We start from the raw sequence: 14,091 nt of genomic DNA on the forward strand, positions 1-14,091 counted from the left end.
CAACTGGTGACAGCGGCTGAAGACAAGACCACAACAAATTTTACCTGATTCGTTTTCGAGCAGGCTCTTTGATTACCGAGAGGAGACAGAATTGCTGCTGCTATAGAAACAGCAGCCTCCAGCCCGGTGACCACGCTCGGCTGCAGGCGGACCTGGAGATTGCTCGGTTTGCGAGGTGGGGCACGGCCTGCCGGCCTCGGTCGGCTCCACACGAGCCCAGAGGTCAGTTGTAAGGCCACGGAAATATCTAGAAATACAAGCCCCGGCTCTGTTCCAAAACTTTTCAAAGCAGATATTTTTCCAACATCAATAGAGGCAAGAGATGGTGTTAAACACAGTCCTGCCCGAGCAGGGATACTGCTTGCTCTGTAGTGCATTAATAAAACAAAGCCCACGGGAAAGTTCGTGCTACCCACCCACCCCTGTCCAGTCTGGGTGTGCGATTACAACACAACACAACGCAGTGCTCGGATGGCGAACATAAATCCTCCTTCACTGTCCCGGGCTTGCCAGGCTCTCACTGTTCCCCGTCATCCACAGACGGTCATGGGAGTTGGGAACCGAGGAGTGGGTGAAATAAGAGAGCTCTTCAGGTAAGAAAGCGCTGGCTACCTGTCTACAGACATCTTTAAAAGATTTATTAGAGAGGTTGTTTTGACAAGCACCGTTTAAATAAATAAATAAAGAGCAACCAAGGGGAAAAAACAACAACAACAAAAAAACCCCCTACATTTCCTTCAGAAAAACACTCATGTTTGCAAATTGCAGTAATGAAAAAAGTAAACAAATAAAATGCTGTATTTATGCAGTGATTTGAAGAAGAGAAGCTGTTTAAAAAACAAACACTGTGTTTGCCACAGGACATGCATACATACCGGCTTCATTCTTTATGACAAGTAATTGAATTTATTGTGCATAATTAACGGTAAGTGAAAACTTCTGGTATTTCAAGTGTTTATTTACTCAGAGACATCAAATCCAGGTATATTTTTACAGACGTTAAAATTTCAGGCAAGCTATTCAGAAGAAGTCACTAAAACACCTCAGCAACTTGTCTCACCCAGTAAAGGACACAGGAGAACTCAGCTCCTAAATCCCCAGATAAAGATCAGGGCTGAGTGCACTGCACCCACACTCCCAGTTCCCAAACCCCAGCCCACTCCAGCAGGAACTCGATATTCTCGGGGAGGATTTTACACTGAAATGTTATAGCAGCCTTCAGATTCGTGCTGCAGCTACGGCCCTGTTCAGGGACGGCCAAGCTCCAGCTTTCCAGGGGCGGGATGGAATTGCCACATATTTAGCTCAGTCTTAGAAAAGATCTCGCTTAAATCCCTTGAGTGAAAAGGGACTGAAAGGCTTCTCTGCGCGGCCACAGAGACTGCAGCTGTCAGACTCTCCAGAAATCTCCTGCTGAGGTTTCCAGGCCACCTGTGTAAGCCACCACAGAAGGCCGGGTCGCTGAGCAGTGCTCTCCCTGAGCCGGGAGAGTCGGGCTGTTAACAGAGGCTCCGGCTGCGGGGGGGAACCGGGCCGCAGGGCCATGGCCACTTCCAGACAGCACCGGGGCTCGGAAATAGGCCAAAATGCTCATCCTGGTGAAAGTAGCTAATCCAAAGCTCAAAGTGGAGGATCTGGGAGACCACAGCAACGCTACAGAACAAACCACCCCAAAAACTGCCCTCTGTACTCTGGGGTGCAGCCCTGCAGGGAGACCCGGGGCACCGAACTGCACCAGCAAGCGCTTCATAAATGATGAAAACCTTTCCAACTACAAATCAGAAACGTCCCCAGTTAAACTTGGGATTCTCACTCCTGCTTTCGGTTGCAGTAACATCACCTGAGTACCAGAAAGGGCCACCCTACCAGACTGAAAGGACAGTATTCAGTGAAGAAAACTCCTGGTAATATCAGAAAGAATTAAAACATTTATTGGGCATAAATATATTACATATACACTACAGATACAGTTAAGTCTTACATACATAGTGTAGTATTTGCAAAATCTATACATTAAAATTGATATGGCAGTTTTAATACAATGCGTATGAAATAGTCTAAAATTTACAATACAAGAAAACTTATGATTATTTTTTTTTTAAAGTTGAAAAGCTTGGAATGTATGTTCCCATAGTGAGGTAAAAACTTTTTTTTTTTTTTTCAATTTAAAGAACTGTGCAAGGATAAGGTTCATACACATTCAGTTAGGGCACTTCTCAATCGTGACACTGAATACTGAACTACTGTAGCCAACAAACAGGATTAGAAAACATTTCAAGTTCATAAAGAAAAAGGCAGAACAATATAAAAACGTCTCTCTCCTTCCTTAAGGGCTGTAAATATTTAGTGTTTCATTCTACCTTTTTGTGTGTGTGTGTTCATTATTTCTTTGAGAGCAGAGAGCTCTTGGAGTTGATTCAGTGCCTGATGCCACCGGATCACAGGGCAAAAAGACATATGGGAAGACAAGGCATCAGCAAACTGCGGGAATGGAAACCCAAACAGAAACGGTTTATGATCTGTGATGTTAATACATGAACCACAGCCAGTTCACTATGGCAGAAAATACGAACTAAAATAATGCCAAGGTAACTGATTTAGGGCCTGCTCCAACTCCTGCAGAACACTTCGTTAACCCCGGGGTTGGAGTGGGCATTGTCACGAGCATGATTGCACAGGGAACTGAACAGGTTGGCACTGACAGAAATGCTTGAAGTCTAACAGATCGCTTCTCTCTGCGCTTCTGCTTGCTGCTTTTAGTATCTTCGTACTGCAAGCTTTCAAAATTGATCAAATTACATAAAGCAAGTTTTTTTTTTTCAATTTTTCTTTTTTAAAAAAAGATGTCAAGCTTGGGTTTAATAGCAGCACTGCTGAAACAATACTCCAAAAATAAAAACGGGACTCTACTCAGATTTCTGGGTTTCCAAACTAGCAGTCTTTTCATGGTTTTAAAAAATACACTTTCCCCACCCCTCCATTGAAAACAGCTGTCTATGCTTTGCTCACAAAATACAGATGCAAGGTCACAAAGTTTCATATCACAAATAAATTTAAATAAGATGTAAATAAATTTGACAAGCCATGACTTTGGCAAAAACAAAAAAATATATATATTTAGCTCAATGCCATTAGTTTGCAAGGCTAAATTAAACTAATTATAGTCAATAACAAAATACAGAACATTTCTAATATTTGCTACATCTAGAGAGGCACACAGAATAATTCATTGATCTTAGCACTTTCTTTCCAGAGATGATTATGTTTTTGGATACATGTAAACGTTTGAATCACTGATAATGTTTTTTGGCATTTAATGTACTAGATGCTCCCATCTTCAAAAACACAAGAAAATGTAAGAAGATTAATAATACTAGGAATGCTGCCAGGTAAAAAGTTGACCTAAAGTACAACAGTATAAAACAGACAAAATATAACATGCTACAGGGGGTGGGGAGGGGAATTAGTACATAAGTACACTTTTTATTTTTTATTTTTTTACAATAAATAAAAGATTGCACTGTAATTGGTATTTAAAGTACTGTATGCAGTATATAGTATAAATAAACCTAAAACAAAAATAATGTTGTTTTTCCCCATTACTTTGGTTAAGGGAATATTATGCTAGTACAGGACACTGAATCCTAGACAATGGAGACAGAGCACAAAATAGCTAGGACAAAAGCAAAACCAAGTAGCAAAAATATACAAAAACAATAGGCAGGGAAATACACTGTGTCTGTTGCACCCTTTTGGAATCTATTTGCACCTCCAGCTCACTTATGTCCCTGAGGTACTCGCACAATGTTGACTTAATATAAATAATCCAATGACTCAAGAGTTAAAAAATCTATCTTGATGGATTAAAATGTGTGTCTCGGAAGAGGCAGGTAGGAGGGGGGGGGGAACACAGCTGTAAGAGCGAGGACTATACCTCTGTAGGACTCCAGTCCCAATTTTGCAATGTACCAAGTATTTCGATTAGCCCTGTGTTAAGAATAATGTAGGCACCCATTTAAGGTACTTAAAATAAACAGATCCCATTTCTGATACCTCCAAGAAAGTTCTATAAAATCAATACCCCTCCAAAAACCAAAAGATCAACTGACAGTGAAGTTTGCTTACATTTAGTGTAAATCTCACCTAATTCAGTAGAGGCAGTAAGCTGTCACCAGCTCTAATCATATCAATCAGACTGAACATAATAGAATAATATCTACTATTAGATTAGGAATAGTTATATACAGTGACAAACAGACAAGTTAAAGCAGCTTTTAAATAGCTGAACATGGGAATAACTAACTATTGCACAATGCCCTCTTACTTAAAATTACTGCTAGGAATCAAAATGGTAAAAAAAATCTATAATGCTTCATAATTTATATGCAGTTTGGTTACTTGATTTCTTATACAGGCAGTTCATAGTGTTGTAACTGTAACAATAACAGGTTTTTAGACTGCAGGATACTGTTCCGATTTAAATGCACTAAGCAGTTAAAATAACAATTTATTTTTATCTTGAAAAAATGGGGCAAATGTAGTGACTAATTCATAGGCAACATTGCTAATACTGTTCAATGAAGACCTGGTATTGCTGACTAACACTGTATTCTAGTCTTACCACTATACACACTTGTGACTAATGTTTAGGAGAAGAAGAAGAAACAAAAAAGTGATTCAATTAAAATTTCCTAAATAGTAAGATAAAATAAGAGACTGTAAGAACTTCAGTGAAAACAAAAACAAAACCACGATGACAAGGCAAATTGGTGACATTTTTGAAACTGTGAAAGAAAAAAATCTTGCTTTTGGTATCTGGTTTGCTTGTTTCTCCAGTTTGACCACTTCCTAGTTTTGAATTTCAAAAAGGTGCATCAAAACACTGATTTATCTTTCTTCAAGCTAGAACTGTAAAAACAAGAGAAGTATATAAAATGCATGGTAGAACAAAAGGATTTCAAAAAGGAATATCTGAATAAATGTGTGGATTATAATGCGTAGCATTAGTTAAATTTGTATCTCAAACTTCCATTGAATTCTCTACTTCATAAAGAAGTATTGTAATATACAGGCGAATATAATTGACAAACTTGCAAAGCCAAGAACGATGAGGGCTGCAAACTGTTCATCAGTAGGAATCATGTTCTTTATCTTAGGATTATCTATGCTTCCCATTTCTCCCGCAAGCATGATCTCGTTTCGCTGAAGCATAAAGGCAACGGATGGGCTGAAAGGTCCACTAAGTTCCTGTGAGGTATCCAAGCACCGGCGACACACGCAGACGCGAAACCGATAGTCTGTGTTGACTTGAAGGCCTGAGATTTGGAACGTGGTCTCATCTCCCTTGTACACCTTCAAAACAAAACAGCAAGCACAGTTAAATATAAAAAGCAGAACCACCTCCGCTTTTCCATAATATCAGAACAAATTCAAGAAGCGTATGACGTATTTGTTGAGTGAAACATGAGTGTAAATAGTCCGTTCTAAGTAGAGGCAGAGGAAACCTGTACATGAAAGGGTCCTGCATTTCATACAAAGTCACAAGTTGTAATAAATTAAGGTAGATTTGGCAAGGATTTGGGCCAGGAAGTTAGGTCAAGCCTGAGTCTGGTAAGGAAATGTTTCTGCAGGCCTCAAGGGAAGCCTCTCGGGAGGTCAGGGTAGGCCTCAGCAAAATGGCGGCACGCAGAGGAACAGAACAGAGACGTCCGACCATGGCAGGTCTCCACAGAGAGCTCAGCAGACTGCACGCACACAAGAACAGACAAGACTTCAGGCAACATATCGTACACAAGACATGCTCATCTTCTGTGGGTGTGATAAATACCACAAACATATTTCTGTACTGTTAAAATGTGACTTTATGCTTAAAATGTCTAAGACGTAAGCACCGTATTTGGCCCCAAAATGAAGAAAATATGCAAACTAAGTTTATTGCAAGACATTCACTGCACAGTCATAAAAATCATACAAATACTATTTTAATATACTTTCCTCACATTTCTCTCAAGAGTCAGCAATTATGCCAGAAATTACACTTTTGAATTGTGGAAACAATAAAATATTATTAAGGTATAAAAAGCTCCTCTTGGTTGCATTGTATTTTGTTCTTTAACAATCCAAAATCCATGATGTATTTATGCTAATCAAATGTAGGTAACTTATGACTCAGAGCATGAGTCACAGTATGAGAAAGAAGAGAGAGAACTGAGTATCTCAGAGTTTTGCGACTTAAATGGAAAAAGACCACTGGAAACACTTATGAACTCTGAAAACAAATAACCAGTCAACAATTTATATAACGCAGGGTTGCTGAAACTGGTATTTTATTAAATAAAAAACAAGGTGTCACAAAGTGCTTTTATCTCCTAGAAAAAAAAAAACCCTCAACTTTGGATGCTTCTTCCTTTACTCATTTCACCGGTTTCCTTCTCTTCACAGCAGGAGCAGGAAGCTGAGTGCTTCTCTGCCCTCCCGAAGGTAAAGAGCTCTGGCTGAGAGAAGGTAACGAGGGAAATTAAAACTGAGCCGACAGAGGACTTCCTGTGTGTTACTCCAGGGTAGGAAAAAAAAAAAAATCAAAATGAGACAGACTCAGCTAAACACCACTTAAAGAACGCAACTTTCCTGCCCATGCGTACCCCTGAGACTCATCCTTCAGTTAGGAAGCCAGTCTGATTGCCTGGAAAGGTCTAGGACAAAATATCAAGGTTTTCCTTCCATTCATTTTCTCTCCTCCTTTTAAACTTTTAAACTTCCACAATTTTTCCAAATACAGTTTGAATGACGGTGACTGAGGTTCCAGACGAAGAACTCCAGTAGCAAGCTGGTTCCTGGCCCCAAGACGTAAAGCAAGAAGCAGCGCTTCAACAAAATTATTTCACCTTCATCACGTACGCTCAGCATTCACAGGAAGTTCATTCTAGCTCAAGTGACAGGAGCACAACGAATTCATGCTGTAAATGTCTGCAATTAACCAAAGCTACACGCCACTGCCTTTCTTGCAATCTTTGCTCATCTTCCCAAAGCCACCAAGAAGCAAGCCATTAAGGTACAGTAATACATCACAGGAAAAACAATTACAAGCACTGTAGCTGCCCACAGAATTAATGTGAAGGCTGAAACATCTGTTTGCAAAGCATACCTCTTATCAAGAAAGTCCCTGCCACTGTATTTTCCAATGGCAATTGGAAACGTTCCTCCACCAGACCCATCAGAATTCTTCTACTTCAGGGCCTTAGCTAGCCCCGCATTTCTGTAGTCTCTAAGACATCACAACCCAAAGCTGTACAACACAGCTGTAAGCAATGTGTATTTTTGGTGCTGTTGTCACTATTAACTTCCTTTCAAAATGCATCATCAGAGGAGTTCCACGTGTCTTTGCCATAAAGTAATTCATTTGCCACAAACAACACTACTTCTAAAACAAAACAAAAATCCGGTAAAATCCAAAAACTGAATTTTAATTTAGAAAGTACCATCTACACTTCCAAAAAGCACATTTCACAGATACTAGGGATTGGATCTATACAACCTGTCTTTGCACTGAAAAAAACCTCTGCAGTTAATTGTTTCTGTTACTTGTTTCGGTGTGTCAGGGTGGTGAATACCGGTGTAAACTGGTAACTGGCTAAGGTCAGCTAAATCAAAGACTTGTATCTTCATTACAGTCTAATAAATACAGATGGCCATTCAAGACAGCTACTCAACAGTACTTCTCAGAAAAAAGCCAGTCAGCCAAGTGAGAGAAGGGTGCATCTTTAAAGAAAGCTTGAGGAACAGTCAAAAGTACACTGGCTACATGAATATTCAATGCTGATAAAGACAAACCATCTCCTGTGCTAGAGCTAGGAAGGTGGTGGAAATTGTCCTGCTTTCGGTGAAGACTGTTAGCACCAGTGGAGCTATGGCCCTTCTCAGCAACAGGCAAACGATTCTTGTGCTTAATTATCATCCCTTCGGACAGCAGCCTCTGCATCCTGCACAACTGGCTGCAGCGAGCGCCCTCGAGGGCTATGCAACAGAAGGCACTACTGGCCTGAGCTCAGTTTTGCCTGCCTTAGTGCCCATGCTGAATTTTGTCTGCCTTAGTGCCTCTCGGACCATGCTAATCTAGGGCAGAATGCCCTGAGCACAAACACATATGCTTGGCTGTTAATGCAGTTACACTCTGTGATCAGACTTCACATACACAGCAACAACAACAACAACAAAAAGTAATTTAATTTTTAATTTGACAATTATGTACAAGGCCTTTGAACTTGCTATGCAAAGATTAAACCCAATATGATTGTGTAAAGCAGCATATATATATATATATATATCACACTGCTTTGGTGGCCACCAAGTCAGAGTAAAGAGTCTACCCAATTTATCGCTTTCAGTTCCTAGAAACAGCTCTTCTGTTTAGGCACCTGAGAATATAATAAAAACATGATGAGCTTTTTGCCTTGCTCCCTCAGTGAAAATATCATCACAAGTAATAAACCACTGCTGAAGCCCCTTACGGCACTTGATACTGTTGATCAAAATAGAGAGCCTAGAGAATTCCTGTAGGCAAGTATTTCTCCGTTTCACAGATGTCATTAAATAATTCCAAAACTCCTCAATCTTCTCCAAACAATAAAAATATGACAGCCACAATTGCTCTATAAGCAACACACTGGGAAGTGTAAGATAGCCTTATGTGGTGCTTGTACTCCATTGCAATGACCACTGTATTTAATAATTAATACAAGCCTGTTTTGTATGGTAATCAAGAAACAGAGGCAGGTTTCAATTTATTTAGAAAGCATGCCCACTTGAAAGGTTTTATTTCTTCTAAGTCATTTGACAGATTTCTCTGTAAGAAACAGTCTGGGCTTCTTCTTTTATCCAGACTCATAATCAGTGTCACTCACTCCACTGCTAAGATGGTCTGGAACACTTTAGAGCTGCGTGGACAGGAGGTGGGCTGCACTTACATTCTCTAACAAAAGTAAATTATTTGTTCCGTCTCATTACACAAATCTGGCATCAGGAGGCAGAGAAAATACTCTACATAAATAGCACAAAGACTAAATGCCAATGCATGTTATACATATTATTCTGGCTTGTAACCAGGATGAGTGCCTTTGACTTGCTATTTAAAACAGAGAAGGAAAAACATGGATTTGTGGATCAGAACTTTAAACAAATTAACAGTGCACTGAGTGTGTTTCAGAGATTGTGTGTGTACTGAGTCTGAAACAGAGCACAAACAACAATAAAAATCAGAGCTTGGTAACATCGACTGGATTCTCCCAGGCATCCACCTCTTGGTGCAGAAAGGCCCTCGGGACTTCAGCAGCCTTTCCACTGCGCTGCTGGGACGTTTCACATTTTTCCAATGCATTTACTTTCATTTGGAAAACATTTAGGGACAGTTTTCTTCCCAGTACAGTTGTGGCAGAAGCTCATGAAACACAATTGCCTCCAAATTCTCAGAAATTTCAAACGTAATTTTTTTTTTCCTCACAGGCAATGATTTAAGGATGAACGAGCTTTAAAACTTGGCATTCTCATTTCCCTCGGACATCTCTTATGAAGAGTTGGCTCCTTAGTGATTTGATCCCCAAATCTGTTCATGTAGGAAACCAAATCTTAGGCTGCCGTGTGCTAAGAGAACATTATCCCAAACTTCACCTGCTTGTGCTGCACAACCCAGCCCCTTGCACTCACTTGAGGTTAAACCTATGCAAAGCTGAGGATGATTTCAACACAACTGGAAGCTAAGTTCTAACTGAATAAACTCTGTCAGACAAAACTGCAGGACACACAAAATCCAATCTCAGCCAGCGACTCCTGGAGTTTGCAGTGGTTTACTTCCTGACTTGTAAACAAGGAAGATCTGATTTCCTAAAAGGAACTGTAATGTCACATGGCACTGCTTTCTGATGTATCCAAATAAAGCCTACAAATACACAAAAAAAAGAACATATTGCTCAAGAAATAGGAAAAAGAGCATTCAATATTTTTAACATGCCGTTTAGGTAGCCACATTACTATCTGTTTACCTCCTGCAAATCAAATTCATCAGACACAATTCTCAGTAGAGAAATATTTACCCACGAGTTCATCCAGAAGAGGGCAGGGATGCCTGTAGTCTGAAAGAAAGGGGGTTTGAGTACTTTGACACCACCTCTGCAAGGTCAGATGGCAGAGGAAGGGTGGCTTACGGGATGTGGAGGGCTGCATCCATGCGGCTACAAGTAGAGGCAGGCAGTTCAGGTGTGATGATCAGAAACTACAGGAGCAGGAGCTTTACCCAGAAGCATGTCAGTGGCTAAATTTGCAGCAGGGGAAGGAGATGCTAAAGCAATTTCACATATTTTGTATGTTAATGAAAATTATTATTTTATATAGTCTGTATGTGTTTCTACAACATAAATGAGGCACAAGTACAGCACAGTGGGTTCCTCCTAGGTGTTCTTACATCTCTCGAGAGCATCCCTAAGACGTACATACACTGCAGAAGATCAGGGAACTCAGACTTGGAGAGTTAACAGATGGCAATGCGACATGGCTTTCTCCAGTTAAAGTTTTACTTCATAGTGAGTTTGCTATATTCATTCACTTTAGATACAAAACATACTAGACAGGTGTTACGATGCTCTCCTTTAAACTGTTCCACAGGTAGTCCCAGAAAAAACAATCAGCGTGGTGTCCTGCAGAGCTACACTGTGTGAACGAGAGAAGTGAAACGTAGCCACTTGTTTCAGCACGCACCCTACTCTGTGCCAGGAAACATGAAGCAGGCTACTTCGTGCTTAGTCAGCACAGCGTGCCCACGTGGATTTTCTCTTCTCTGAATGAAATTAATATGGAAGAACAACACATTCTGCATCTTCTGGAGGGCTTCTGAGCAAACAACTGGGTCAAGATCCATAGTATAAAATTCTTCCAGGAATAATAAGTATCACAACCATGCAGCTTGAGGGACAAGTTGCATGAGCTTCCTTTAGGAGTCCAAGCAGACTCCACGCTCAGCACTGTCCCACTCTGTGCACAACTGTTCCCCAAATAGTCGCGGGATATGGTTGTGTTTTCACATGTCAAACACAATCATCGTGAAAAAGATCTAACTCAGTTTTCGTGATGATAGGATCTTTCTTTTGGAAAGACTCAAATCCATTATGGAAAGCATGCAACATTCTTGTCCATAAAACACAACTGCTCTAGTTTAAAATACGTAAGAACAGTATGGATGCAAAGCCAGTGCTGCAACGGGCTTATCGACATCTTCCTATTATGTCTGTCAGAATAACAGAATCTTTGCAGAATTTCCTGGGGGGGGAACACAGACGTGTATCAAACATTCTCCCATCTCACACACACAAAATAGACTCACAGCGACCATCATCTTGATTTCTGCTGTGCAGTCATTTGTACAGATGGTAAACGCTTTGCAGTTTAATTGGTTTGTTCTACTCCAGGAGATGCCTGCACATGAACTTACACTCGTAAGCTTTTATTTATTAAAACCCTGAAAACAAGAATTAGACCTTTGAGCTAAAATGAAAAAAACTTTTTTGGTCAACTATTAGCTATATTCACCTCAAGTAAATTAATTAGGAGCAGGCACAAGATGTGGCTCCATGGATTTTTAACACATCTTCCTAGTTAAAACCTTTTAAAGTCTTGGCTTAAATAGCTGCCTTTAAATTGCTGCAAATAAAGTGATGTGACTATTGACAGGATTACGGACTTGTAAGAGAAAAAAGCTTTTTATGTTCATTAGTTGAAAAGTTAAAATTTTAAGGTAATTTTAAAAGTGAATTTTTATTTGGTGACAAACATAAATAAATAACTTCGATCAGTGAAGCCGATTTCTGAGACAGTGAGCTGTGCAACTCTCCTCTTCCACGGCTGGTTATCGGCTGGTCCAGCCACAGAAGTTACGGTGTCAGGCTTTGAGAATCACAGCCGGGAGCTTCTTCCAAGTGAGTCACTTGCGAGAACACAAGTGAAACACCTCTCAGCATTGTCATGCTTCATGTGGTTATGAGAAACTAAAACCAATATCAGACCCTGAAGACTACTTTTAATTTCCTTTATTGCTGGTGTTTTTTCACACGATTATTTTTTGGCTACAAAGATTAAGCCATCAGCTACCTTAAAGAAACATGAAGCCGTGCCCGGTTCTCCACAAGGATCGCCAGAACATTTTAAGCACTGAAGCTATGCTCACTAAAGCTGTACATGGAGACTGCGTGTTGAGGCTACTTGTAAACAGCAACAGCAGAACAGGTCCACTCAACCCACTTACCACTAAGAGGCCACCACAGTAAAGAGAGGTCATGTTACGTGTACAGTGCCAACAACGATTCCCAACAAAAACAATGGTTAGGTTTCTGAATATGTAGCACCCACACGAATTGTTTTTATGCATTTATGCTTATATGCTTTTATGTTTATGTTATTTTAGATAACTCATTAATTTGCAGTAACACTCAAAAATAAGACTGAAGAGAAGCAAAGGCATAGTTGCAAAGAAAGTACCACCTTATTCACATTTTTAAGAATTTAATTTAGGGCTTAAGATACCTCATTCTCCCATTTTGACTTATTTGGAATCCTTATGAAAGGACAGGCAGAAGACAGGGCCCAGATGAAGTGCACTGTAAATAACAAAGCTAGAGGTATGATAGATGAAATGAAAGATTTAGCTATGAATGAGTTGTTCCATTTCAGATGTGCTGGGGAAACATCCACTTGTGATCTCTAGTCAATATAGACAAGTCAGGAAGGATCAGCCATACTTCAGGCATACAGTCTCTGTGAGGCACCTGATACAAAGCAGTAACACATCCATACATCTACACCTACACAGGAATGGGATGGCTGAACAAACCAATTAAAAGTTGTCTACTTGAGTGAAATCCTTGATACAAGGTCTTGAGAGCTACCCTGAAAATCCAGCAAGCAGCTTAGTGAATTAGGAAAAATGAGCCACCTAGTTCATCTCATCTTCAGACAGCAGTCAGCACCAGCAGGAAACCTGGGTGGACAGAATTGTAACTTTCTAAAGGTTAGTTCAGTTGGAAACAGTAATCATCTCTGGAGAGGGCGTAAATCATTCCGGTGAGATAACAGCGTTCTATATAATCCCTTGGGGGAGAAAACAACCTACTACTGTTCTTGATTTTGACTCAGTCTTTACCAAAGTTCACCTGATGCATCACCATAGGGTATAATTCAACGCAGTAGAAAGAAGCAGCCCAGAGACTGTTCAAAACCGTTTCTACTTCCATCAATTAGACAAGATAATTGAGAACGTTTTCCTACCTGCTTATATTCAGATTCTCTTCCAACCAGTACCTGCAGAATGTAACCAACAGGATCCCCCTTCATGGGTGCGACCATTTCCCAGGCAATTTCACAGACATTTCCTTCCAACTGTGTCACCCGAGGGGCTACAATAAAAATAAATGTATAAGCATTTAATATAAAGACCTCATTCAAATGTTACTTATTTTACATGCACTCTACAGCATAACAACATGTTAAAAAGAGAATCTCAGGACATCATGGGTTTAATAGCACAATATAATGTATTTATGTGGCCAAAAATCAAATTACTATCACAACTGGATGAAAGAAGTAAAACCAGGGCTGGATTTTTAAGTCACTCAAAAGTCTCACTTAAATCAGGCAAGACTGTCTTGAAATAAGCAGTTCTGTATTCTTGTGGTGTTAAACAGCAACAAACAGTATGTACAGAAAATTTGGTGAAATTTGGGGATGATTAATGCAATGGGCTTTTCGAACAGAAGCCAACTCAGGAATTACACTGGCATTAATAAAAGCAGCAATTTCATGAAGTTCTGAGCAATCACCTGTACCAGCGGAGATGTTTGTGTATTCTTCCCATGCCCTAAGGCAGCCAGCCACACATCATTGAAAGACAGCACTAGTATCAAATATTTCATTCAGGAAAAATGAGAGAAGGAATGTCAGAAGACATTTAAATGTCCTAAATGTAAGAATTTAAATAATCTGTATTTGAGATTAAGTCCAGCCTGGGAACCAGGAGTACAAGCATAATTTTAAATACTTGGACTTGTGAATAAT

The 14,091-nt window shown here is 40.0% G+C and overlaps 1 protein-coding gene across 1 annotated transcript in view; it reads right to left on the reverse strand.

The window, feature by feature from the left end:
* Positions 1–1,916: 1,916 nt before the first annotated feature.
* The window catches only part of FNDC3B (fibronectin type III domain containing 3B), a 183,740-nt gene continuing 171,565 nt past the window's right edge, over positions 1,917–14,091 (reverse strand). Inside the window, exons 25-26 of the mRNA XM_083848894.1 lie at positions 13,306–13,433; positions 1,917–5,352 (exon numbers count right to left, since the gene is read on the reverse strand). Of these exons, the coding sequence (XP_083705020.1) occupies positions 5,041–5,352; positions 13,306–13,433 (440 nt within the window). The 3' untranslated portion in view covers positions 1,917–5,040. The remainder of the gene's footprint in view (positions 5,353–13,305; positions 13,434–14,091) is intronic.

The sequence above is a fragment of the Anser anser genome (assembly GCF_964211835.1).
Source record: "Anser anser genome assembly, chromosome: 9".
NCBI classification, from domain to species: domain Eukaryota; kingdom Metazoa; phylum Chordata; class Aves; order Anseriformes; family Anatidae; genus Anser; species Anser anser.